We start from the raw sequence: 25606 nt of genomic DNA, 5'->3' as shown, positions 1-25606 counted from the left end.
TTTCGTTCCATTTTGTTTCGTGACGTCATATCCTTGTTTTCTTTCTGAAGTGTCTTTTTTATGACGTTTTTGTTTGGCCCTTTGGTGTGAAATTTTACTATTTAAGTATGTTTATGTTTGAGAAACGCCGTTTTAGGGAAGCTATGACGAGGAGGAGAAAAAAAATCTCCTCGGTCATTTTTCTACGTGTTTTACGGTAATGGCGGCTGGAGGAGGAGTTGGGAGCTACTTGTTGTGAGGGCGAAGAAGGAGGCGGCTCATTCAATACAAGAGTCTAACTGGCGTGTAGACGAACATTTGGACTTTTCCCGTTCGGATGGTCCCACGCCAGCATGTGTGCTGCGTGTTGAAGAAAGAGGACAAATAAGAAACCGAAGCGATTAGGTGCCATCTTTGTCAGGACTTATTGGCGTGTTCTGATGCTGTCCCCGGACCATGAGAGAAGGACTCGTCATGAAGTTCGCCTGGAAAAATAAAATGGTAAAAAAAAGGGGGGGGGGAAGCTTAAACAAAAGGAGGTTTTGGAAGAAGAGTCTGCTTTGAGAAGGGGTGAAGACGTAGGGGAGGGAATGAGGAGGAGCGGGAGGGGGTGGAGATCGTTAAGCTTGGGAAAGTCGAGGGGGATAAAAGAGGAGGAAAAAAACGGGGGGGGGGGCGGTTGAGCTTTCATGTGATTGATTTCGCGTTGGTTACAAACGCAAAACGTTCGCTGGCGTTTTTCCTCTCTCGTGAAGATGATGATGGTGGGATGTGAAAAATGACGTTTGTGTTGACACCATTTGGGGTTGTTGAGGACAATTGGACCTTGCCCGCTGCTTTAAGGCACAAAAGCGTCGCCTCTTGTTATCTCGGCTTCACTGTTAATGAAAACAAGAAACAATGCTCCGACTATGGAAAGAGTTGGAGCATTTTCCTGAAAGTATTGATTATCCAGAATGCACGAGTGCGCTCTTTGCACTCGCCCATAGGTCAATGCAGCAAACTCGTGAAGGTTTTTTCAATGTCTCAGCACGCTCGCAGGACAACTTTGACATACGAGCAAGACAACGTGCGCGTTACTAGCGATGCGCTAGATATGAACTAGTCATACCTGTCAACTCATACGGTTTAGCCATAGTTCATACGGATTTTGTGGTGAATCTTACGTATATGGCCGTATCGCACAAATCATACGGATTCTGAAAATTTCCGTTTTTTGCCCCCCCCCCCTAACAGGTAGTTCCGTTTGCTTTTGCCCAGAATGGTGCTCGTCTACTCGAATGCTTTCATTTCCGGAATACAACTCTGAACACAGTAATGCCGCTAAGTAGAATGATGATTAGACATTAACGCAACATTGTATTATGGAGATCTACAATAAATATCATTGAAAATTTCGTGGGTTTTTTTCTGTGCCGCTATTTTGACATATAAAATGCTTTGGTATGTTATAAGGATTTTTTGCTCTTTATAAGGATTTTTTTGGTAGTTTATACAGGTTGGCGCTCTGAAAAGTTGACAGGTATGACTAGTTCTCACCGAGTCATAGTTTTACCTTACTGGTACTGCGGTTGTCCTGCGAGCGGGTGTTTAGGTGTGTGCATCCTTCCGATAAAAGACGAATCGGTACATTTGTCGATCCGTGGGCTGCGATACGTTTTTGAAAGTGCAACGATACGGTTCGATTCAGTGGGATCCGATGCGATATGGTACGACTGGGTTCAGGAGGGTATGATGCAATGAGTTTGATGTTGTCATGCATATGCATGAAAGTGTTTGGATTTCCTTCAAAGAGATATTTCTCAGATAAAAGACAACATGATGCATACCTCAGCTACATACTATTGCGAGTGACATATAATTCCACCAATAAAAATGTAGCTCTTCTTGTGCTAATAAGCTAAAAATGGCACTAGTTGTGGAAAACGTGGCTAGTAAGACAGTCGTTCTGTTCGTGCACTGAATTGTCTTGCAAGTGAGGATAAAGAGCGTACTGACTAGTACATAGTACATAAAGGATATCTTATAGACCTTCAGCTGGATATCAAGGCGATGGAATGGACACTCAAAACAGTTTTCAGTACTCCTCTCACTTTGTGTAAGGCTTCAGATAACAACAAGGCGTCTGTTTACATCCTCACAGCTTTCTTTTGATCAAACATGTGTGCTGTGTACTATTAACTTTGATTAGGATCCTAAAAATACTTGCATTTATTTGGTTTCCGTGCAAGCCTCACCGACTTGTGGAGATTTTGGGATCAAAGACACGTATACACACATACTCACGCACACACATACACAGTGTGTTTGTGCAGCCAGGCTGGGCCTAGTCAGGCTGAGCCAGACCTCCCGTCTATTGTTTTGGGAGTATGCAGTGTGTGTGACTCATGGGCTGATCCGTCTTTGCAGCTGGACGTGGAGATGTGTTGTTGACCCGTGACCTTGAGGCATTGTCTGTCCAAAACAGCCCTGCTTTGAAAGAAAATCACAGCAGTCCGTGGATCGTTTGTTCGTTTCATTTTCAATCAAAAAGAATTTTAAAAAAGTGACTTTTTTATTCTGTACAAAAACAAAAAAACCCAGAACAGATTTCTGTTATTCAGGATTAGACCTAGCTAATGACGAGTACTTTATTTTACTTTATTTATTTTCCCTGTGCGCCAAAATTCAGCTTTACATGAAACCAGTCTGTCGCGTTCAAAAGATTTGGGGACCTAACTTTCATCTATTAGCTTGCTAGTTACCAAACCTACGGGTCACGTGATAACCAATGTTGAAATCGAAAAAAGAAACTGCCGTTATAGCTGTACTTTTTGCAGAGGATAAAGAATTTATGCCTCTCGAGTGGTGTTGTATGCATGTTTGTATACAAGTCGAAAGGTTTATAGGTACTGTGTGAATGGTACGTGTTTGCCCATTGCTGAAATTCTTTTCCAGTTTGTTATCTTGCATTCATCACTGAAAATATTTTTTTGCAACCCAACACCGCCCCCCCGCCCCAAAATGGCAGAATGACCGTGAAAAAAAAAAGAAATAGGATCGAATAAGTCGAAGTACTGCTGTCAGCCCCCCCCCCCCCCAAGTGGACGGGTTCAAGTGGAAGGAAGGAATGATACGCGGGTTCTTTTAACCCGCGGCGCGGCCGCCACTTGACCTTTTCTCGCCTCGCTTTTTGACTTGACAGCCGAGCGAGCGCGTGATCCGGACCTCTGCCGCAAGTGTGTGTGAGGACTTGGCCGGCATGCTGCATGCGTGGTGGTTGGCTATGGCACGTCTCCGGGTCGGCGCTTCTGTTTTTGTCTCCACATGTTGATGTGTCAGCAGAATTCAGTGCTAGCTTTCAACTCTCTCGTTTTTTTTCTTTTTAATGTGTATTGTTATTCATCGCTTCTGACCTCTGCCGTGCGGCGTTTGAGTGATGAGCTGGCTTCCTCCAAAGTGTATATCATTTCGTAAATTGAATGAGACAAACCACGACCCCGAAACAATTTTAACGTTTTTCCAAACTCATCTTACAGCATTGCGATGAAAAAGAAATGGCTAACGGACGACGCGGAAGTCTCGGCCCACTTCCGACGTATCGTTGGAGGCAAGTAGCTGGATGCCACGATCTGATCGATTTGAACTTTTAGGAGCAGAGGCTCGCTTCCCGCTCGCAGTCGTCGCCGTTTCCGACACTGGCGTTAAAAGTTGCCAGGCGTCTAATTATCTGAACGCGTGAAGCCGCAACGGTTATGCGAGGGTGCGCTCACCGTGTGACACTTTGGTGAGTGCTGACGGCTCTCGTTCGACAGAAACCGCAGACGGGAACGGTAAATCCAAAATGTATCTGCCAGTAAGGTGGAATGTTTTTTTTAACATGTCCGTAAGTAGAATTATGAGGAAAGCTAAAATGGACTTTGGGAAAGAAAATATATAAAAATGATAAATTCTCATTTTTGTAATTCGGCACAAGGAAAACTTGCATGCACAAAACCGTTTTTTACCCGTTATCAACTTGCATATATTTTTTTTATAAGTGACAAAACACTTTAGCCCACAGCTTTGCTAAATTTGTGAACTGACTAGCCCAAAAAATAAATTTAAAAAAATGCTAAATTAGCTAACGATGCCAATCTTATATAGGCCCCTGTGACGCGGGATATTACGATGACACGGCATTCCATAATCGCATAACTAGACGCATGCATAATGTACGACGGCAACAGTTTGCTGTGATACCAACGCGACCTGTTCCAATCGATGACACAAAAGAACAACGGCCTAAAATGCTGCTCGTCACACGTCGGTGTGAACGTTGCTATTGACGCGATGCTCAAAGGTCCCTCAGGGTGCAATCTATTATTACGTCATCATATCATATCATATTCACAGTTTTCATTTCGTTTGACACCAACTTTACGATTAGACGGGGGCTTTGAATAGGCAGACTTTGTCTCTCATTTAAACAACGATGCACAACATGACTCAAAACATGCGTCTTAATAAATCAACCCGTGACCAATTTGCCCTCGTGTGGACACGCCGCGTGTCTAACTTCCACGGGAGCGCTCCCGGTCTAAGTCTGATGCCGCATTGGGCCTCATTTGGGAGTCTGCGCACACTCCCGTTCTGTCCTCGTCAACCTTTTTCATGGTTCCCCGAAGGTTGCGGAGCGCCGGCTTCACCTCCGCCGAGACGGGGACACAGTAAAGTAGATGGATGGATGGGAATTAAAGGGAGTGAAGGCGAGCGAGGGAGGGAGGGAGAGCGTCAGGCCTGGCATGCTGCAGTGTTGGGGGTTGGGAAGTTCTTGATGCTTTAAAGCACTCGCGACCTTCTTAATGTACGCTACAGGACTTGGAGCCGTTTTGCTTCCGGTTTTAGTTCCCCTTATTACTTCGTCCGAGTTGTAGCTCGATGACGTGTTATGTGTTCTCAATCGTTGTATATCCGCCGAACGGCATAGCGAGTTTGCAACGTTGTCGTGCTGTAAATAAATGCAAAAAAAAAAAATCGACGACAGTCAAACCTCGGTTTTCGAACGTCACTGTTATCGACCAAATCGTTTTTTTGACCAAAAAATTTGAGATTTTTGCGCCTCGGATTACGACCGAAAACTCTGCAAACCCGAATACGCCGCTTAACTCCTCTCGGCTTCCTTACGCAAGGAAGTGACGCTTCCTTGTGTAACGTTTATTTTGAGCAGATGTGATTATTATGATTTTCGCAAATCGGACTATTTTTTTTGTTATTTCTGCATCGTGTATTAGCCCCTAATCATGGGCTAATAAAATCGGTTCGGATTTCGAACAAACCGCTTTTCGAACAGCCTTCTGGAACGAATTATGGTCGAAAACCCAAGTATGACTGTATTTTGAGAATTAATTATTCTCTTGTGCTCCACAAGAGGGAGACATTCCCCAGGGACTCGTACTAATCAGGGAAAGTTTTTTTTTTAAGCACGTATTGCAAATTCCCCCAGTGTGGGACAAATAAAGGTTATTTTATCTTATCTTTCTGGTTTCGAAGGGATTCCAGACACGAACAGGTTGAAAGGGAGTAGCTTGCTCGCGTTCATCTCCTCATCTTGTCATTTACACACCTCCAAGGTTCTGTCGATTATCTTACACTTTTTAAAAAAAAAAGAGATGAAACTTTTATAGATTTTTTTTTGGGCACCGATTCAGAATCTGCCCTCAATTTTTTCTCGAGCGCATCAAGTGTTCATACGAATAAAATTGGGGTCACGATCCTCGCGACCTGCAGTTCGCGTGGCTGGTGAGTGACGTGGGAGCCGCAAGAGGAGTGTCGGATTGTCTGTTGTCAGCTTAACAGACTGGCTGGCTGTTAACCGGCTAACCTTTCGCGGGTCTGCGCGTTAAAATCCCGGGGGTCAGTTGAGGCCGTCGCAGCTCGCGCTTGCGGTCGAATGCGCTTATCACGTGCCGAGTTTGTTGCCACGCCATATGGAGTGATTCGCGAGTCAGGAAATGATGACTGATGACCAAGGTTGTGCTCATTCCCGACTCCCCCAATCACCGCAGAGGAATTTTTGCTCAAAGTGTTAAGCCAAACTATCTTAGTGCAGTATAGAAAAAAAAGGCCGATGTCAAGGATTTCTGAGCTTCGCCAGAGTCTCGAAGGTCATCATCCCAGCGTCAGTCGAAATGATGGACTCAGGCCAAACAAGTCCACCGTGGATAAGCACCAAACAGATTTTTGTCATTCCGATTGGAGCATTATTCACTGATAAACTCTGAAAAATGACACCGTCCCCCCTCCGCTCCCACCCACCACGAAATAAATAAATAAAAATAAAAATGCCAATGCCAGCAATGCTGAGGTCATCAGAACGACACTCGGTGTCGTTTTTTCTATGCTAGCTATCAAAACATCATGTTGAGAACCTCTTTGGTGAAGCGGTTCCCCGTTCAGGCCTTTCCCCATCCTGAACTCGCATCGTTTTATCAGAACCAAAAATGTCTTCTTCTTGAACCTGGATGGCTCGCAAAGAAACTCTGACCAGAACTTATCCGCTAATGCAGACTTTTTTTTTTTTTTTCCTGCTTGCAGAGCTCCGTGCAGGACTGGGGGGAGGAAGTGGAGGAAGGCGCCATCTACAATGTGACGCTCAAGAGGGTTCAGATTCAACAGGCGGCCAACAAAGGCGCAAGATGGCTGGGGGTGAGTCTGTGATTCACATTGCACGCGGATTTATTGACATACACACACACACAAAAAAAAGAGATTGGCGAAAGTATAAGTAAAAGTAAAAAAGAGGGATGTTCAATATTTAGTTTTCACCCTATTAGCCCAACCTATTAGATCCGTCATGTATTGCCTGGATTTTTGCAAAGAGGACCGATTTAAAAAAAAAAAAAGAAAAAAAGGAATGGCTGACTAAATCGCAATCACAAATGCTTTTGCTCTCTTGCGTTGCAAGCGAAAATTCGTTTGCTTTTTTTTTTTTTTTCCACTCTCTTCGTGACCAATCTGCCAAGTCATTCCAAGTGAAAATTCATGCGCGGGGGGGGGGGGGGGGGGGGGGGGGGGGGGGGGGGGGGGAGACGTCCGCTTTATTGAAGTGCTCTCCATTGTTTTTCGAAGCGCTGGCGCCTCTCGGCATTGTGTTACTTTAACATTTGCGCTATAAATCTCCCCGCTCTGGACGCCGTCACCTTTAGCAGCAGCTTGTACTGATGCCTGTTTCTCTCTCTCTCTTTTAGCCAATGCATGTGATTTCCTGACTTTGCGAGCTTGGAAAGCAAACTGCCCCCCCCCCATTCGTCCTCCCCTCCCTCTCCCCTTTGCAGCAACAGTTTGATGAAATGCTGCTCCGGCATTAAAAGGCATTAAAAGCTTTTCCTTGAGCTGCGCATTTCGCCGCCGTACGCAAAAAAATAAAAAATAAAAAGACGCCTCTGTTTCCTTCGCGCTTTTGTTGACGCGGCATTGTGTGACGTGGTATTTTCTGGAAAGTGTTGCGAGCGACCGGGTGTTGTTTGGCTGCCGGGCACATGTCATTGAAGACAATAACACCAATGACCGGTTTGAAAAATGGTTTTTTTCCACGAGGAAGTTGCATCTTGTGTTCAGAAGGCTTTTAAAATTTTTTATTTATTTATTTTTGCATTATAAGAGGAAATCTGGCCGTGAGAAGCTGCGCTGAGTTGCCAGCCGTATGCCAGCCAGCATGAGAAAGTGTGTCGACTTCAATTAACTCATTCAGTACCAGCCTACTCTGGACCAAGTCTGAAAAGACGTTGAAAAACGTCTTTGGGAGTGAATGAGTTAATCAACTGGTCAATCACCCCCTGGAAATGTAGTTCTTTATCTCAACAAGACCTTTTGAAGTCGTGGTAGGGCTGAACGATGAATGTAGGAAAATGCCGTTTTCAAATTAGAAAGGCTGCAAAAATTGTAATATTGAGGCCCAAAAAAATAATAATAAAATGCTCAGCACGACTTCATTTCAGTTCCGTTGAAGAATGAGCACAAAACAAGAGCTTTGCACCATCCCCGCATTGCCGGGGAAGTGTTTCAACGCCTCTTTGCGGCTTTCCTTTGCAAAGTCATCGCAATTGCGCCGTTGATTTTTTTGCACATTGAACCCCATGCGCCAGCTCTCAGTGACGGCGGAGTGTTTTTTCTGGACTTGTTATCAGAGGAGGGGGAGTGCTGCGAGGAACTTGGTCCGGGGAGAAAGAGAAAGAGGAGGAGGAGGGGTTTGCCGTGATTAAAAGCAGATTGGAGCGTTTCCTGCCCTCGCTGAGGTCCCGCCCTCCTCCTCGTCCGTGCCGCTTTTTTCTCCTGCGTCCACAAGTGCCTCCTAGACGCTCTGCAAATGCTCGTTCTCAAGTCACAATAGTCGGACGCATCTGGAGAAAAATATAGGTCAGGATCGTTGGTCGCTCTTTCTGTTAGCTTGTTTTCAATAGAATGACCTCATCTGTCGCGCCCGCCAAAATAAAACGCCACGGCGGAGGTCGGCCACACGAGTAAGTGACTTGAAGTGGGCAATTATGAAGACCACCCCCCCCCCCCCCCAAAAAAAACCCCGCCATACCCGCTCTACGCGTGTGCGAATTAAACAAGATACAATTTATTTATGTGTGTGTTTGCGATTAGGCCGAAGGCGACCGCTTGCCTCCCGGCCACACGGTCAGCCAGCTGGAGACCTGCAAGATCCGAAGCATCCGCGCCGGCACGCTGGAGCGTCTGGTGGAGACGCTGCTGACGGCGTTCGGCGACAACGACCTCACGTACACGTCCATCTTCCTGTCCACCTACCGAGCCTTCGCCAGCACGCAGACGGTGCTGCATCTGCTGCTTGACAGGTACAACGACGCCGCCGCCGTCGCCGCCGCCGTCGCACTCAGTTGAGAGTAGCCAACGCTGTAGTGCCGATTAGTCTTTGAACAAGTTTACAGTAAATCCCGTTGGATTGTACTGGACCACATTTATTGACATTCTTGTTGTCGTCGCAGATATGGGAGCGCAGAAGAAAACGACCCTGGTGCCAAAAAAAGCCAAGTGTCTGAAACCAACGGCGCCATCAGAAAGTGCGATTTCGTTTCACTTTTGGATCAAGGTGTACCTCTTTTGCCCGGCGTCCACGTCTCAACACTTGTCTCCGTCCTCGCAGTGCCTTAGCCTCAATCCTGCGCGCCTGGCTGGACCAGTGTCCCGAAGACTTCCAGGAGCCTCCGGACTACCCGTGCCTCCGCAGGCTGATGGACTACCTGCGCGGGGCCCTGCCCGGCTCCGAGGCCCTGCGACGTGCCGAAGGGCTGCTGGAGCAGCTGCGGGTCCAGGCCAGCGTGGACGAGCCTGACGGTAGCCATTGACGATCCTGCTCAAACTCCTCCAACCACCTCCAAAATATTTATCCATGTTTTTGTGTACATCTTGACTCGTGCGGTTCACCGCTCTCGACAATTTTTTTTTTTTTTACGTCAATTATTTCAAAATGCCACAATCAGTTGAGCCACATCTCGCCTGTTCTTGCATCTGTCCTGGCTCCGATTTTACTATTCAAATACAAATGTGGTCCAGCTTTTCCATACTTGGTGTCATTTTACTGTCCCGTTAGGCCACACTGCTCTTCTGCGGACATGCATACGAATTAAACTTTCTAAAAAAAAACGTGCGTTTATATCCAGCCGGTCATGTTTTATGCAACGTAGTGCTGATTACTTCAAAACACGTGACCAACGGTTTTTGCTTTTCAGCCGGTTTCCACAGCAATGGCCCCTTCTGCCTCGAGGAGGAGGAAGCCGACACCGAGGTCCAGGAGGACTTCCTGTCGTTTGAGTCCGACCTGGTGGCCGAGCAGCTGACCTACATGGACGCGGTAAGAGCAAGCGCAGCAAACCAACGTGGTACAGTGGCACCTCTACTTACAAAAACGTCTGCTCAGACAAAATGTTCACGTTCCGAAACGCTTCAACAGGAAACTATTGCCTCTTGTTACGAAAGAAATTTCAAGATACAAAAGGTAAAAAATACAGGATGAGCTGCTACTCGCAGCTCGGAGTTTCCCGAACGCAACACACTTAGAGCTGCTCTGCCATTGGCTATTAGCTAGCATCATCCTGGCATCCCATTGGCTAAGAGGGACCTCGGGCGATCGCTCACCATGCCGATGTTTGCCTTGGACATTTTCGAAGGATCGTTAAAAGCCGACGGAAGCAAACGTCCTTGGATCAGTTCTTGACAAAACGCCAGGCAAAAACCATTTCTGAGAGAGAACATGAACTAAAGAGGGCAAAAAAAACGATGAGATCACAGTTACAAGTTACAATGACCACCATTTTTATTCTTTACTTTTTAAATGATGCGCAACTCTCATTTATTGTGCAATAATCTAATTGTAGCATGTATTTGATGCATTTTTATGCTTCATAAAGCATTTATGTCTGAATTTTGGGTGCTTTGGAACGGATTAGGGCATTTACATGGAAAACGCGCCTCTACTTGCAAACTTTTCTACTTAAGAAATTTCTTCCAGAACCAATTAATTTCGTAAGTCGAGGTACCACTGTAGATCTGTTTTTTTTTTTGTAAAAGGGAAACAGGCGCGAAACGCTCTCGTGTTTTGCTCTGGCCGCAGCTGCTGTTCAAAAAAGTGGTCCCGTACCACTGCCTGGGCTCCATTTGGTCCCAGAGGGACAAGAAACACAACAAGCACAGCGCCCCCACCGTCCGGGCCACCATCACGCAGTTCAACGCCGTGGCGGCCTGCGTGGTCAGCACCGTGCTGAGGCACCGGCAGATACGGCCGCACGTCAGGGCCAGGGTCATCCAGCGCTGGATTGACATCGCTCAGGTTGGAGCGCACAGTCATGTACTCGAGGGAGCAAAATTTGACCTCGTACAGCCGTAACCTTGGGTTGTCTCCGAACAGGAGTGTCGCATCCGTAAAAACTTCTCCTCCCTGCGAGCCATCGTGTCGGCACTGCAGTCCAATCCTCTGTACAGGCTGAAGAGGGCGTGGAACTGCGTGCACAAGTCAGCCCCCCCCCCCCCCCCCCCCCCCCCCCCCCCGCCGACCACCGAAATCCAACAAGGCGCAGCGGTTGACGGTTTGCCGTGTCTTGACTGACTTGTCGCTTGTTGCTCGACAGGGACAGCATGCAGACGTTTGAGGAACTGTCGGACATCTTTTCCGATCACAACAACTACCTGACCAGCAGAGAGCTCCTCATGAGGGTGAGTTTTGAAACAACAACTATTGATAAGACACGGCCAGATCCCAAAGTGATTTTCTCCAGGCCTCCTACTAGCATACGTTATTCATTGGGGGGGGGGGGGGGGGGGGTCGAGTGGTTAGCGCGTCAACCTCACAGAGGTCGTGGGTTTCTGTGTGGAGTTTGCATGTTCTCCCCGTGTCTGCGTGGGTTTTCTCCGGGTGCTCTGGTTTCCTCCCACATTCCAAAAACATGCGGGGCAGGTTCATGGAACACTCGAAATTGTTTCGTAGCCTGCATGCAGTTGCCTCTTTCTTGTATCTCTCCATGAGTCCATTTCAGGGGCGTTTACATTTTGGGGCTTCTCAGTATATGCGGCATGTCCAATATAAACGGCGTGATCTGAAGTCCCCCCCACCGCACCCCCTCTCAAGGGACTCATAAACACCTTCTCCAAGTCTGCATTAAACCCTTTCTGTTTACTGAGCATTCACTTAGTGATCACTTTTGGCTCCTGCTGTCAAGTCCAACATTTTCACGAGAGCCGAGACTCCAGCCGCACAATTTCTCGGTCACACAAATGTCACATTTCCATGACCAAAGCTATTTTCTCCCATATCCACACACAGGAAGGTACTTCAAAGTTTGCCAGTCTGGAGAGCGGTGCCAAGGAGCATCAGAAACGCACCCACAAGAGACTCCAGCTGCAGAAGGAAATGGTGCGACAAAGGCTGGAAGTCGGGGCTAAAACTGGCGCTTTGACGGGATATTTTTGAACGCTGAAGAAATCAAACGCGTTTTCCTCCACAGGGAGCCATGCAGGGCACCATACCTTACTTGGGGACCTTCCTGACGGACTTGACCATGCTCGACACGGCGCTTCCTGACCTAGTGGAGGTAACCGCCGACTCACTTCACAACAAGCCGCAGCGAGTGAAACGAAACATCAAATGGAATTCCATGTCGTGGATTTAAAATAACCACACAGCTTTGCCCGGGAAAGTCGTCTTAGCTTAATGCTAACAAACAGTGCAAAACACCATAGACGGGCTAACGAATAGCCGCGATGGATTTTGCAGTGCTATTATTTGAGGAACGACACGCTATGAAAGCCAATGCTATGTCAGAATGTTTATTTTCAAAGCGTGTTCTTTGTGTCCTTCCGCAGGGTGGTCTCATCAACTTTGAGAAGCGACGAAGGGTAAAAAAAGCGCCACATCGATCGCATCGCCCACTCCCGGCGGGAGGGGGGCCCCTGTCTGAAAGTGCAAATGATTGAATGGATGTTTTTGCCGTGCAGGAGTTTGAAGTGATGGCTCAGATCAAGCTGCTGCAGTCGGCCTGTAACAGCTACTGTCTGACTCCGAATCGGGTGTTCCTGCGCTGGTTCAAGAGACAAACTCAGCTCAGCGAGGAGGAAAGGTAGGGGAGGCTTTGAAAAACTCTGCCCTGCTGAGTGAGTGAGTGGGAGGGAAGGAGGGACAGGGGGGGAGAGAGAGAGAGAGACGTCATCGACGAAACAACAATGAAACTCGTGCATGAGGTCATCGCTTGTGCCTCTATTGTCCACACACACAAAATGTAGTTTTCATCTTGTGGCACTTTTACACCCCCCAGCGATGCGTTGAAGAATTTCTGATCTTTCTGTTGCAGCTACGCCCTGTCATGTGAAATCGAAGGCCTCGGCGATAGCAGCCCGACGTCACCCAAGCCTCGAAAAAGTATGGTCAAGAGGCTCAGCCTGTGAGTACGCCGCACTTGGAATCATACATACTGCTGTTTAAAAATGCAATCCTTCCTCAAAGAAAATTGCTTTTTAAATTTATTATTTTTTTATAAACGACTTAAACTCTGGATCAGAGATTCGTCTGGACCAACATACATTTTTGGCCCAGTTTTTACCTTTTGATGTGACGTTTCTATTTTAATTCAATGATAAAACTTTTTGAGCGCCTTTGTCATGACGACACAACAGGAATCCTAACGAGGAGCGGCAGGGACGGAAATTGTTGTTGATTTAAAAAAAAGAAACACACACACACTACTAAATACTACTACTACTACGTCAACTAAATGGCGTGCAAATAGTGTGTAAAGTTTGTCAAATGTAAAATTGTTACACTGGTGATTATTTGAAAGGACCGTTGAGATGTTTGAGGCGTCGCTAAAACAAAAATGAGCATAAAAGTCATTGTTATGCATAAAATATATCTTGGAGTCAGATCTTTCATTTTCTTTGTTTGCGTAGTCATACAGGACAGTATCGCGTGAGCTTTTGAAAAATCTGTCAGAATTCTCTCAATTAGCTGGCGCTCCTTTTTGACTAGCTTATTTATTTATGTATTGTTATTTTAAATTAACGGTTGGCATTGAAAGACTTGAATAACACACGGCGACCTGATGTTTCCAGGCTGTTCCTGGGGGCGGACACCAGTGCGTCCACTTCTCCTGCGCGCGAGACGCCGCGCTCGCCACCGACTGGCAGCTCGGGGGAGAGCATGGACTCGGTCAGCGTGTCCTCCAGTGACTCCAGCAGCCCCTCGGACAGCGAGGGACTCACCCCCACCCACGGCGCAGACCCCCAGAACAAGGTGGAGACGGGAATCTTTGCAAGTTAGGCCAATAAAGTCAACATTTGAATTGTGAACAAGATCAGGATCAGAATGATGGCGTGTTTAAAAACAACAACAACAAAAAAGTAACCTTGGCTTTGCGTGTCTTCAGCTGTCCGAGTCTTCTTCTTGCACTTCGCTCCATTCCATGGACACGGGCTCATCCACCACCAGCGTCGCCACCACGCCCGTGTCCCCGCCGCTTCCGGGTCCGCCGTGCACCCACCGACGCTCGGTGTCTCTCACGCCCATGTCGCCCTCGTCCCCCGGCCAAACGCCGGCGTACAACACGCAGGCCCAGGACGCCTGCATCGTCAGAGTCAGCCTGGAGCACGGCAACGGAAACCTCTACAAGAGCATCCTGGTAAAAAAACGCTTTGGAACGTCGGCACGGCAAAATTGCGCTTTGAAATGCAACCACGTCTCGGTAGGTTTTGATGAATTGTGATCGTTGGGCTTTTGATTTGTTGTCAGCTGACGAGTCAAGATAAGACGAGGGCTGTGATTTCCAGAGCCATGGCCAAACACAACCTGGAGCAGGAACCGGAGGACGGCTACGAGCTGGTGCAGGTCATCTCTGACGAGCGAGGTAGCGGCTCATTTGTCGTCAGCGGTCGTCTCCGGCACCGAGCAAAACATGAGCGTCTTTGTGCTCTTTTTTTTTATTAATTGGCCCTGGAAGAAATTTATAAACGAGAAAATGTTGTGAAGTAGACGCGTTTTCCATGTAAATGCCCTAATCCTTTCCAGACATAAATGTTTTCTAAAGCATCAACATATGTAACAAATCGATTATTGCACAATAAATGAGAGTTGTGCTTAATGTGATAAAAAAAGAGAGGCAATATTTTCCAGTTGAGGCGTTTCGTAACTTGAAAATTTCGTACGAAAAGACGTTCTTAAGTAGAGATCCACCGTACATGAAATATAATGAACTGTTTTACAAATATAAAACAATATCTTTGAATTATGTCAAGGTGAATATGTCCATATTTCAACACTCCGCTGTCTGGTTTGCTTTTTCCCTGCGCCAGAGCTGATCATCCCGGACAACGCCAACGTCTTCTACGCCATGAACACGTCGGCCAACTTCGACTTCCTGCTGCGCGTGCGCGGCTCGGCGGCGCGTGGCGGAGCGCCGATCCAGATGCGCGCGCGCTGCAGCTCCACGCTTCCCCGGACGCACCACCACCGCTCCAGCCTGTCGCTCCGACTCAGCAAAGTCACACTGTGAACGCAACACCACTCTGGAACACCGAATGGACGCGCCCCGCTCCCGCGCGTGCGGCAGCAAGACGGAGCCCCCCCCCCCCCCCTCCCTCCAAAAAACATTTGCTCACAATATATCCTAATGGTAAGCATTAGTTCAATTCTATTTTCCACGCGGAGGACTGTGGACGAACTGAAACCGTGGCCTGCCTGCGGCTGACTGGGTGCTGGGACCGATGATGCCTGTCTGAGGAACAGAGGAGGAAACAGCGACCCGGGGTGGCTTCCTTGTCTTACTGCAACTTGCATTTGCGAATGGAGGAGATTAAAAAAAAAAAAGGGGCGGGGAGCCTGTCCAAACCTCCTGAGCGCCAACTACAGTATTCTCTGAGCATCATCGTCGTTATTATTGTTATTATTTTTAATATTATTATTGTTAAAATTATTCCTGTAGAAAATTTTTGGGACCTACAACAGTCTTCATGTAGGACTGTGTGTGTGTGTGTGTGTGTTTTGTGAGTGTGTGTGAGAGTTGGTGAAGTTGAGAGTATAGTAATATGTATGTGTGAGAGGGAGTAGCTACATGTGAGTGACAGAGTGCAGTTGTGAGTCTGAAGTGTGAACGTAGTAGTGTGTGTGTGTGTGTGTTTGTGTGGAGCGTGAAAGTGTACATGTGAGTATTTGCCAGGGAGCGGGTGGACAAGTTAGGGAGTTGCGTGAGGGTGTGTGGGTGAAAGTGAGACAGGGTAGTTGGTGTCTGAAAGTCGCTGCATGTGAGAGAGTGTGTTTGTGAATGTGTGAGTTTTTAAGTGTGTCAATCCACCCGCTCTCACACAAAGTGAGTGTCCGCATACAAGTGTTTTTGCGAGAGAGATTCCAAATGAGAGTGTGTGAGAGTAAAGAGCAAGCGAGTGTTTTAGTGAGAAAGTGCGCATGAATGTGTGAGTGGTGCAGTGAGTGATTGAATGTGAGTGTTGGAGTATGGACGAGAGAGGGAGCCGCATGGCGAGCGGCCATCGTGGCCTTCTGATTGGTTGTCCTCGAGCGTCCTTGCTCTCTGTTGGTCCACGCCATGCGTGAGACGAACCACACGGCGTTTGCACTTGTCACTTGGGCCGGGATGTGAAAACACAACATGGAAATGTCAGTGTTGGTTTTTTTTTTTACGATCACGCTAGTCGGGGGGAGCCTCACGAAGGATTTTCAAGAAGAAAAAAGATCAAATGTGATGCCTTTGCAAAAAAAAAAAAAACTCCACAGCAGCGCTCAACAAACTGTGACGGACGCGCCAAGAGAATCAAATTCTGTCAATTTAAAGGGGGGGGGCGGGGGTTGGGGGGTGTTTTCAAGTCATTGCCAGACCCGTTTAGGGAGGAAAGTAATACAATAAGTTGCATTGTTACGAGAATACGTTTTTCACGTAACACTACAAAAAGACCAGAACAAAACTATTTTTTTTCATGCCGAGTTAAGTCATATTACGACGAAAAAGGCATCAATCACCTCAGCAAAACGAGACCTCCCCTCCTCTCATTTTCTGAACCCGATTTTCTTGAGTTTTCACCTAGCCTAGCGCGTAAAAAACAAACAAAAAAAATCTGATATTTCAAGCTGCTACACCTCACACTGAAAAGTGCTGCTGTGGAGGAAAACCAAGTTGAAAAGCGGTGCGTCGGTAGCCTAACATGTCGGGGATGTCGACACGACGTCGATGACGAGTGTAAACATTCGGCCTTCAAGGTGGACTCGGTCACCTTTGAGGGTCCGCGCAGCACTTGGATGCAAAATCAAACTGTCGATTGCCAAAGACGCTTCTCTCCTCCTACCTGAACAAATAAATTATTCATTCTCAATATTGAACATCTTCCTGGTGTCACTCATTGCGATAGCTTCTGAGAGTTGCATATGAAAAAAAAAAGTCATATTTAATCGTGTATTATCACGACATGATGTTTTGGTATGAATGGGCAATATTAAATTTCAGTATGTTGCGGTGGACACATTTTGTTTTAGGTTCAATTGTTATGGTTTGACAGTTAGGCCCATTTGTGGCGGAAACTTCCCCCCTTTGTGTGGTTCACACACACACACACACACACGCATATATATATATATATATATATACGGGTATATATATATATATATATATATATATATATGTATATATATATAAGATCATATATATATATATATATATATATGTATATATATATATATATACAGGTATAACACAAGCAAAAAAAAATCTCTACATGGTCAAGTCCACTTGGACTCCTAGCAGCAAAAAACAATCATATTTAGCAAAAAACAAAACATGGCTGCTTTGGATATCTTAAGAGGATTGTGGAGTGCCCAACAGCTTGTGTGTGTGCGTATATGTGTGTGTTTAATGCAGTTAAGCATCCCATCTGTCAGCATTTCCTCCCATGTTGTCCTTCCAACACGGTAGCAGATGAGCATTTGGGATGAAAAAAAAAATGGAGTCGAAGAACCCGAGTGTGAAACGCAACTCAAGAGTTGAACCCGTACGTCTAGATCAGGGGTGCCCACACTTTTTGGACCGAAGATCTACTTTCGATGAACTAACCTCGCACGCCGAAAAAAACAACCATGTACAGAAAGGTGTTTTTAGCCGAAAAAAAAAAAAACGACCATGTATTGTAGGGCGTTTTTCAACCAAAAAAACGACCATAGGGCGTTTTTCGACCAAAAAAAAGACCATGTATAAGTAAGGCGTTTTTAGCCAAAAAAAAACGACCATGTATATATAGTAAGGCGTTTTTAGACCAAAAAAAACGACCATGTATAGTAAAGCGTTTTTAGCCCAAAAAAAACTATGTATAATAGTAAAGCGTTTTTAGCCGAAAAAAATGACCACGTATAGTAAGGCATTTTAACTCGAAAAAAACAACCATGTTTAGTAAGGCGTTTTTACTGAAAAAAAAACGACCATGTGTCGTAAGGCGTTTTTAGTCGCCAAAAAACGACCATGTATTGTAAGGCGTTTTTAGCCGAAAAAAACGACCATGGATAGTAAGGCGTTTTTGGACGAAATTTTTAGCCGAAAAAAACGACCATGTATAGTAAGGCCTTTTTGGACGAAAAAAAAACGACCATGTATAGTAAGGCCTAGGAAAATAGATGGTTGTTTTTTTCATCCAAAAAGGCCTTACTATACATGGTCGTTTTTTTCGTCCAAAAAGGCCTTACTATACATGGACGTTTTTTTTCGTCCAAAAACGCCTTACTATGGTCGTTTTTTTCGTCCAAAAAGGCCTTACTATACATGGTCGTTTTTTTCTGCTAAAAACGCCTTACTATACATGGTTGTTTTTTTCGATTAAAAACGCCTTCCTATACATGGTCATTTTTTTCGGCGAAAAACGCCTTACGATACAAAAAACGACTTCAATAAGCCTTACTTATCATGTTGGTCAAAGAAAGAAGGGATATGGTTGCAACCTCTGGGGATTGAACACCTAACCGCTAGTTTGGGACATGGTTTCTCTACCCCTGAGCTACACCACCACATAACTTCTTGTGTGTTTTGCATTGTCTTCAATATAGCTGCAAATGGTGGTTAAAGATGTGACCTTGTTGCAAAAACTGGGAATCGAACACCCAACCGCTGGATTTGGGACTTCAGCTATCTACCACTGAGCTAACCTACCACAATGAACCTTTGGGTTGTTTTGTGTTTTTCCTCAAATAAGTTGTATATAGCTGTTAAAGAGAAGACATTGTTGCAACGACCAGTGATTGAACACTCAACCTCTGGTGTGGCACTCCATCACTCTACCACTAAGCCAAAGTACCACATAGAGAAGTGGAGTTGTGATTTTTTATTAATCATGGTCGTTTCTTTCGGCTAAACTCACTACATGGTCGTTTTTTTTTCCGGCTAAAAACGCCTTACTGTACATGGTCGTTTTTTTCATCTAAAAACAACTTACTATACATGGTCGTTTTTTTTCGGCTAAAATTGCCTTACTATTCATGGTCGTTTTTTTCGGCTAAAAATGCCTTACTATACATCGTCGTTTTTTTCGGCTATAAACGCCTTACTATACATGGTGGTTTTTTTCGTCTAAAAACAACTTACTATACATGGTCGTTTTTTTCGGCTAAAAACGGCTCATCGTTCACTTCAAAGAGCTGACGTTGAAAAAAACGTCGCTTTGTATTTGTAATACTGAATATGAAAATATTTTTTTTTTAAATCATTTTTAAAGCCCTAACCCGAGTCTTAAACCATCATTTGAGATCCTAATACCTAGTTTGAAACCCCAATTTGAACACTAACCCGAGTTTAAAACGCTACTTGGAAACTCCAAACCCTAGCCCTAGTTTAAAATCCTAGTTTTTAAAACCCTGACTCGAATTTGAAACCTTACCACTAGGTTAAAGTCCTAATTTTAAACCCTACTTTGAAATTCAAAATTGAAACCCTACTTTACAAACCTAACCCTATGTTCCAAACATTATTTTTGAATGTAGGACGCGAGAAGGAAATAAGGTCCATTTTGTGTAGTCATTGGGGAAAACAAAAGTCACAGAGTGAATCACGAGAAGAAGGTTCATTAGCTTATTTATTAAACTTTCCTTTCTTCATTTTGGAAAGCTGACACAACAGAATCAAGTTCAGAGCCAAACCAAATGAATAAAGATCGTCCGGTGAGTATGTGGGTGGGAATTTTGGTTCAGACAGAAAGAAAGCTTCCCCCACCCCCAAAAAAGCAAATGTACAAGAGTGGTTAGCACCGATTGCGAACAAATACAGCAACACATTCAAAGCTTCCCGAGGGCGGACAGTTTGGTACAGAAACGCCGATTTAAGTCTTTTCATTCACATTCGCAAATGAGGTCCAACAACTTATCGACTTGACAAGACGGGAAATGTTTTCTGCTTCTGATGGTCGTCGGGACTTGAAAACAAAAGGGAAAAACAAAACTTGAAAACACAAACGAGGGCTTTGAGGTAGAACGGCGATTCCCAACAAGGACGGGCCACGGGCGGTTGTCGGAAACGTGTTCTTGATTCGGCGCAACTCATCTTCGTCTGTCGATAACAGCGACGGCTTGCGGCGGGCGCACATTTTAACCCCGTTGCCGTTCATGAAATACAAATCGCTTTCAGTAAATTTGGAGTTAAGCGAGACATTTTGCTCAAGTGAAATAAATGTTCGCCGTGGCTCAGTCAAGGTTGGGAAGCACACGAAGTGGATGACAAGACACTTCAAAGTCTTTATTTATATGCTTTAAAAAACAAAAACAGGATCACCTGAGCAAGGAACATGTTCATCTTTTTGTGAAACAAAACAACTCTTGAAAAACAGTTCTTTTAATTCGTTAAAAGTCCCTTTAAAATGAAAAAAAGTGTTGACATTTATACCGTGACTCACTTGTTTGTTTTGAGGACATTGACACGCATCAAATCCATTTTCCACATTGAAAATGAATTGAATTAAGTCATGAGCTTTCTTTCTTTCCGTTACATTTTAACTTTTAAAAGCAGCACTGTCAATAAGAAAAAAAAGTTTTATTTGACATCAGTATCCGCGTGTTGGATACGTGCATTTAAGAGGCAGGACCTCACGTGTGAGAGCCTGCGTGTGAGTAGTGGCCCATAGCAGCTCCTTGAGTGTGTGATTATTTTGATTTTAGTGTAGTAGAGTCAAGGTGGCATATCTGAAGTGAAAAACAAATTTTAAAAAATTAAAATAAATTGACCAATTTGGTACCTGGTGTGTCAAGGTGCCAAATTGGTCGTCTCTTTTGCTGCACCAACCGGTGGCGGGGCGGCCTCAGGTGAGCTCGTGCCCGATGAAGCGTCGCAGGCGCTCCAGGTACTGCGAGTAGAGTTCAATGTCGTTGTGGCCCGCCCCCTCCACCCACAGCGGCTCCACGGCCTTAGGGCACAGCTCGTACAGCGTCAGGCCGTGGGAGAAGTCGATCACCTCGTCCTCGGTGCCGTGGATGACCAGCACGGGCGACGTGATCTTGGACACTTTCTCGATGCTGCGGAAAAGGCAAAGCGCAGTTTTTTTTTTCTTGCGGATCATGACATCATGCTTGAATTCATTTGTGCTGCACCTTCTGGCCACCAGGTGGGAGTATAATACCGTAACAAAGAAGTTGAGTTGTTTTGGTCGCGGAGGATAAATAACATATGCCTGCGAGTATAGTTATAGTCTCGGTCGACATGTGTTGCACACTGTTTATGTTCAAATGTTAGGACTGCAATATCAAGTTTTTGTTTTGTTTTAGGTGTTAGCATGAAGCTAGCAAACTTTCTCTAGACAAAGTTTCACTTAATCACAGATGATTAAAAAAAATTTTTTTTTACACAAATTCATCAAGTTATTTGAAATGAAAAAGACATCTACATTTAAAAGCGGCGCAAAAAGAATGGACTCCTAGATTTGTGTTGACGGAATTTTTCTGCCCCTAATGCCTGGCATTAGCATTTCATGTTTTTGTCGGTGACAGGAACGGAACATTTTTAAGACCACGCGAATGGCAACATGATGCAACTTGTGCACTCCAAGCCCTTTTGTTCAACAAAAATTACAACTCGTCACCAGTGTCCACAAATCAAGATCAATTGATCCTATTTCTTATTGCTAAATTTCAAGCTAGCGCCCGGTGCGACTCACTTGGGGAAGGCATCAAAGCAGTACGTCTTCTTGGTGTCGGGGAAGGCCACCCTCATGCCCGATGTGAGCGGCGAGTGGAGGACCACGGCGGCGCACTCGTATCGGGACGCCAGGTCCACGGTGGGAACGGTACCGATGCTCTGGCCGTACAGGATGATGCTCTCGGGGTTCACGCCGTAGCTTGAAGGACAGAAAGTAGTACGCGCGTGATGATGGGTACTGTTGATTGTGTACGATTGTGAAGCAGATTCAAATGGCATGGCAACAAAAGGAGGCTGAAATCTAATTGGACAAAAAAAATTGCCACAAAATAAATAAGACTGCTGGGCTAACACAACTTCTATTCAAATATTCCAATTTATGTGGGTGTTTGGTTACCCAGTGCGCAGGGTGTGCCAGGCGGCGTCGATGTCGGCGTAGAGGTCCTTCTCGGTGGGCTTGCCGGTGCTGACGCCGTAGCCCGAGTAATCGTAGGAAAAGATGTTGCAGTTGATGCGCGTGCCCAGGCCGATGTAGAAGCTGCTCATCTGACCCAGGTCCACCGCGTTGCCGTGGGAAAACAGCACCGTGAATCTGGAAGTTCAAATGCAGGCCGTGGATGGCTTTAGCATGACCGGGACGCTGATGCCAGTTTCGTTGACCCGTCTAAAGCCTTTTGGATAACCACTTAGGAACACATTTATCCATCAGTACACCATTATTCTATTTTTTTTTTTTAAACTCAAACATTTTTTAATCTCAATTTCTTTTTTGGAATTTTAAAATCCTTTCTTTGGTATTTTAGTGCAGATTTTTTTACCATTTAATAATTTGAATTGGAATAAATTTTTTTATCTCAAATTTTTTTTGAGGATTTTAAAATACTTTATTTGGTATTCTTGTGTTATGATTTTTTCTTCCCATTTTATGATCTGAATTGGGAGTTTTCATTTTCACTCATTTAATACCCGTTACTCTGTTTCCATTTCAATGGCATTATTTTTACATTTTAATTTCAACGTTTTATGATAGTCCTCCATTTTATTTTCACCAATTTTCTAGGTATGATTAATTTTCATTTTATATAATAATATATATTTTTTCTCTTACAACAAAGAGAAAAATCTGCAAAAAACATCCAGCTTTTTGAATGTCATTAGTCTGATGATTTTTTTTTTTTTAAATGGTCCGATTGTTTTTTTAACTTTTTTTCCCTTCCAATAGCTAATATCAGCTGATTCGGGTCAACCAGATGATTAAGCAGTCAGACCGTCACGAAAACGGCTCCAAAAAAAAGCTTTGGTTTCCCGCACCTGGAATTTGGAACACAGCGGATGTACACGCAGCCGATTTTATTCCCTCGGCTGGAACGCGCCAACGTGACCTCCACGGTGTCGAGCTCCCGCTGTGTGTACTGGAACTCGGCGCGCTCTGTCAAGTGAAGCCTCCATCTCGTCTCCGACGTGGGCGGCGCCGCACTCCCGGCGGCGACCCCGCGCGTGCACAGGCTCGACGTCCTACTGGACCCCGACGCGCCGGAGCTAGGCTCCGGATCGGGGATGAAGGCGTACGTGGGCTCCGGTGGCAGGAAGGCCAGCTTGGCGGCGATGCGGCTGGGGCACGGCGGGCAGCAGAAGAGGCCGCACAGTTCGCTGACGGACAGGCCATTCATCCTTCACTGCAGGGACGCATCATTGGAACACATCAACTTCACGTTTCAAAAGTCAAACTGGGAGCTATCTTTGAATCTGTATTTTTTTCTGATTACGAAACACTAATTAGGTGTTTTGTGAACGAATTGTAGTGAGTAAAAATAAAGTCATGAGAAAAATAAATTTGCAAATAATGTCTACGTAGCAAAAAATATATATATATATCAAAAATACTATCAACATATTTCTATTTGGTTACTCCCTCCCACTGTCATTAAATTGTTAAATGAATTATGGAAAGTTAGAAGTAAAACCAAATAAGGAAAATATATACACAATAAAGTACAGATATTTTTCTTCAACATTTCTACACGATTACTTCTAGAGCCCAGCCAATAGGGATTTTTTTAGGCTGATGCCAATGCTGATATTTAGCAGACTAAAATTCTGATAACTGATTAATCTAATTGACAAAGAAGAAAATATTACTTTTTGTTTCGTGGACACTTAATAAAGATATTAATTACAGGCAGAACATTTGACTGTATTGAATTACTTTTACGGGATTTATTTAACTTTACAACGGAGGGAGAGAAAAAAAATCTGCTTATTTTTATTTGTTGTTTTTTGTTTGAATATTCATTATTTTTGTCTTATGCTGTAATATTTTTAATATGCTTTAAAAAAGAGAAAAATATATATATATATATACAATCTGTTGAATTTTTTTTCCAATTTCAAGAGCTAATAATATCAGCCAGTTTCTCGGTAAACCTAGAGGGTATGGCAGGGGTGTCAAGCTCATTTTTGTCGCGGGCCAGATTGTAGTTACGGTTTCCCTTGGAGGGCCGTTCTGAATTTTGGGAAACCATATAAATGTTCAATCACCTCCACATATTACATACACAGCGCAAAACAAATTGATGGATAGCTAGTTTTAAAATCAGAAGTCAAGAATAATGACTGTTATTGTGAATTACATGTGACAATTTGAAATTTTGGTTCAGCGTCATCGAACTTGACATGCTTGATTTGCTTTCGCGGGCCACATAAAATGATGTGGCGGGCCAGATCTGGCCCCCGGGCCTTGACTTTGACACAGGTATTAAATTATATGGTATTATGTAAGGGTATTATAAATGAAATGTGCATAGTTTAAGTATAAAGTCAGGAAAAAATACATCCGCAGATAAAATAGAAAGAGCTCAAATATGTTATTAAGTAGAGTAACGAAGCGGTCGTACGTGGGTGCTTCCCGCCACTGTCACTAAATAACGTGTTTTAGTCAAACAAGTTGATTCAAAGTAACAAATCGTGAGAAAAATACACGCTCGAGTACAGATGGGCTAAAAAAATCGACTTCGTACAGTCACGAAGTATTTGTACCACGTTGAGTGTTTTATGAATAACGGCGGTTTACTACTTACTACCCGTATTCACATGCAAATCGGCAGAAATGCGGATTTACCTGTTCGGCGGAGTCTCTTCGCATGAGCTAACATTCAATAATTACTCTGAAACAAAAGACGTCTCCTTTCAAGAATCGAAGCAGTTCCAACGTTGAAATAATTATTCACCACATAATTTGGACTCGAGTCCTGCTGCTCTTATCCATTTTGTCGAAAGACAAGGGGAGCGGGGGGGAATTCCAGAAGTCAAGTAGAAATGTGACAAGTATGGAAAAAGGACACCAAAAGGGTTTGGATCCCGTGTCAATGACGTCACAATGGAGCCCCAGATAATGCCGATTTGTTGTCCTCGTGCCAGCTAATGCTAACCGAGATCAGAGCAAGAAAGACGACGGTTGAACCGGTGGAAAGCAAACAAACACAAAATGTTCCCGAGGAGACAAAACAAGGCAAGACGAGGCGGGAACGCGGTTTCCAAAGCGTGTCAATGTATCTTGGTGGATGGCCACGCAATGCCGGCGTCTCCTCTTGTCACGGAATTCGTATTTTTAATCCATGTTCGTCCGAGCCCGTCTTGTGTTTTTTTGCCAGGTTGGCCGCATCCGGAAATGACAGTTAACCGGATGTGACGAAAAAGGCTCCACGGGACATTTCAGGGAAACCCACAACACAAACACAAGCTGGTGCGTGACGTAACGCATTCCAAAAATGTAAACGGAGATTGTGACTTTTCAGCAAAGGTAGTGGCCATTGATTTCCTTTCAAATTGAGCCTAATTTTTGCCCTTTTATAGAGGTCACATCAAACTTGATTTTAATCTGATGTACTTCATTTTTCAAAAATTCACATACCGGTGTCCAAACATAACAGTACCCCAACGTGCTCACAGATTAAACCAGTGACGCTAACACACACTTATGCAGCATCAAGGAACACAAG

At 44.8% G+C, this 25606-nt stretch overlaps 2 protein-coding genes across 3 annotated transcripts in view; one reads left to right on the top strand and one right to left on the bottom strand.

The window, feature by feature from the left end:
• The window catches only part of rgl1 (ral guanine nucleotide dissociation stimulator-like 1), a 29330-nt gene extending 12499 nt beyond the window's left edge, over window positions 1-16831 (top strand). Inside the window, exons 1-18 of one of the 2 annotated variants that reach the window (XM_086114942.1) lie at window positions 241-480; window positions 6535-6645; window positions 8590-8798; window positions 8949-9023; window positions 9107-9297; window positions 9693-9814; window positions 10574-10789; window positions 10868-10971; window positions 11088-11172; window positions 11780-11869; window positions 11961-12047; window positions 12319-12351; window positions 12451-12572; window positions 12804-12893; window positions 13561-13741; window positions 13875-14126; window positions 14237-14351; window positions 14797-16831. In XM_086114942.1, coding sequence (XP_085971068.1) covers window positions 436-480; window positions 6535-6645; window positions 8590-8798; window positions 8949-9023; window positions 9107-9297; window positions 9693-9814; window positions 10574-10789; window positions 10868-10971; window positions 11088-11172; window positions 11780-11869; window positions 11961-12047; window positions 12319-12351; window positions 12451-12572; window positions 12804-12893; window positions 13561-13741; window positions 13875-14126; window positions 14237-14351; window positions 14797-14996 — 2328 coding nt within the window. In that variant the 5' untranslated portion in view covers window positions 241-435 and the 3' untranslated portion in view covers window positions 14997-16831. Of the gene's footprint in view, window positions 1-240; window positions 481-6534; window positions 6646-8589; window positions 8799-8948; window positions 9024-9106; window positions 9298-9692; window positions 9815-10573; window positions 10790-10867; window positions 10972-11087; window positions 11173-11779; window positions 11870-11960; window positions 12048-12318; window positions 12352-12450; window positions 12573-12803; window positions 12894-13560; window positions 13742-13874; window positions 14127-14236; window positions 14352-14796 lie in introns of those variants that run through there. The other variant, XM_086114941.1, reaches the window with a different exon arrangement.
• Window positions 16832-19542: 2711 nt separating this feature from the next.
• Window positions 19543-25272, bottom strand: abhd17ab (abhydrolase domain containing 17A, depalmitoylase b). Its single transcript, XM_086114970.1, has 5 exons — window positions 24727-25272; window positions 22920-23284; window positions 22006-22200; window positions 21628-21807; window positions 19543-20989 (listed from the first exon to the last, which is right to left on the bottom strand). Exons 2-5 carry the CDS (start codon window positions 23276-23278, stop codon window positions 20776-20778), a joined length of 948 nt encoding a protein of 315 aa, XP_085971096.1. The 5' UTR covers window positions 23279-23284; window positions 24727-25272; the 3' UTR covers window positions 19543-20775.
• Between the last annotated feature and the right edge of the window lie 334 nt (window positions 25273-25606).

This window comes from Hippocampus guttulatus, chromosome 7 (genome assembly GCF_054856545.1).
Source record: "Hippocampus guttulatus isolate MCC_2025c chromosome 7, RoL_Hgut_1.0, whole genome shotgun sequence".
NCBI lineage: Eukaryota > Metazoa > Chordata > Actinopteri > Syngnathiformes > Syngnathidae > Hippocampus > Hippocampus guttulatus.
Note: the sequence above shows the minus strand (reverse complement) of the source record. Positions and strands in the feature narration are given on the sequence as shown.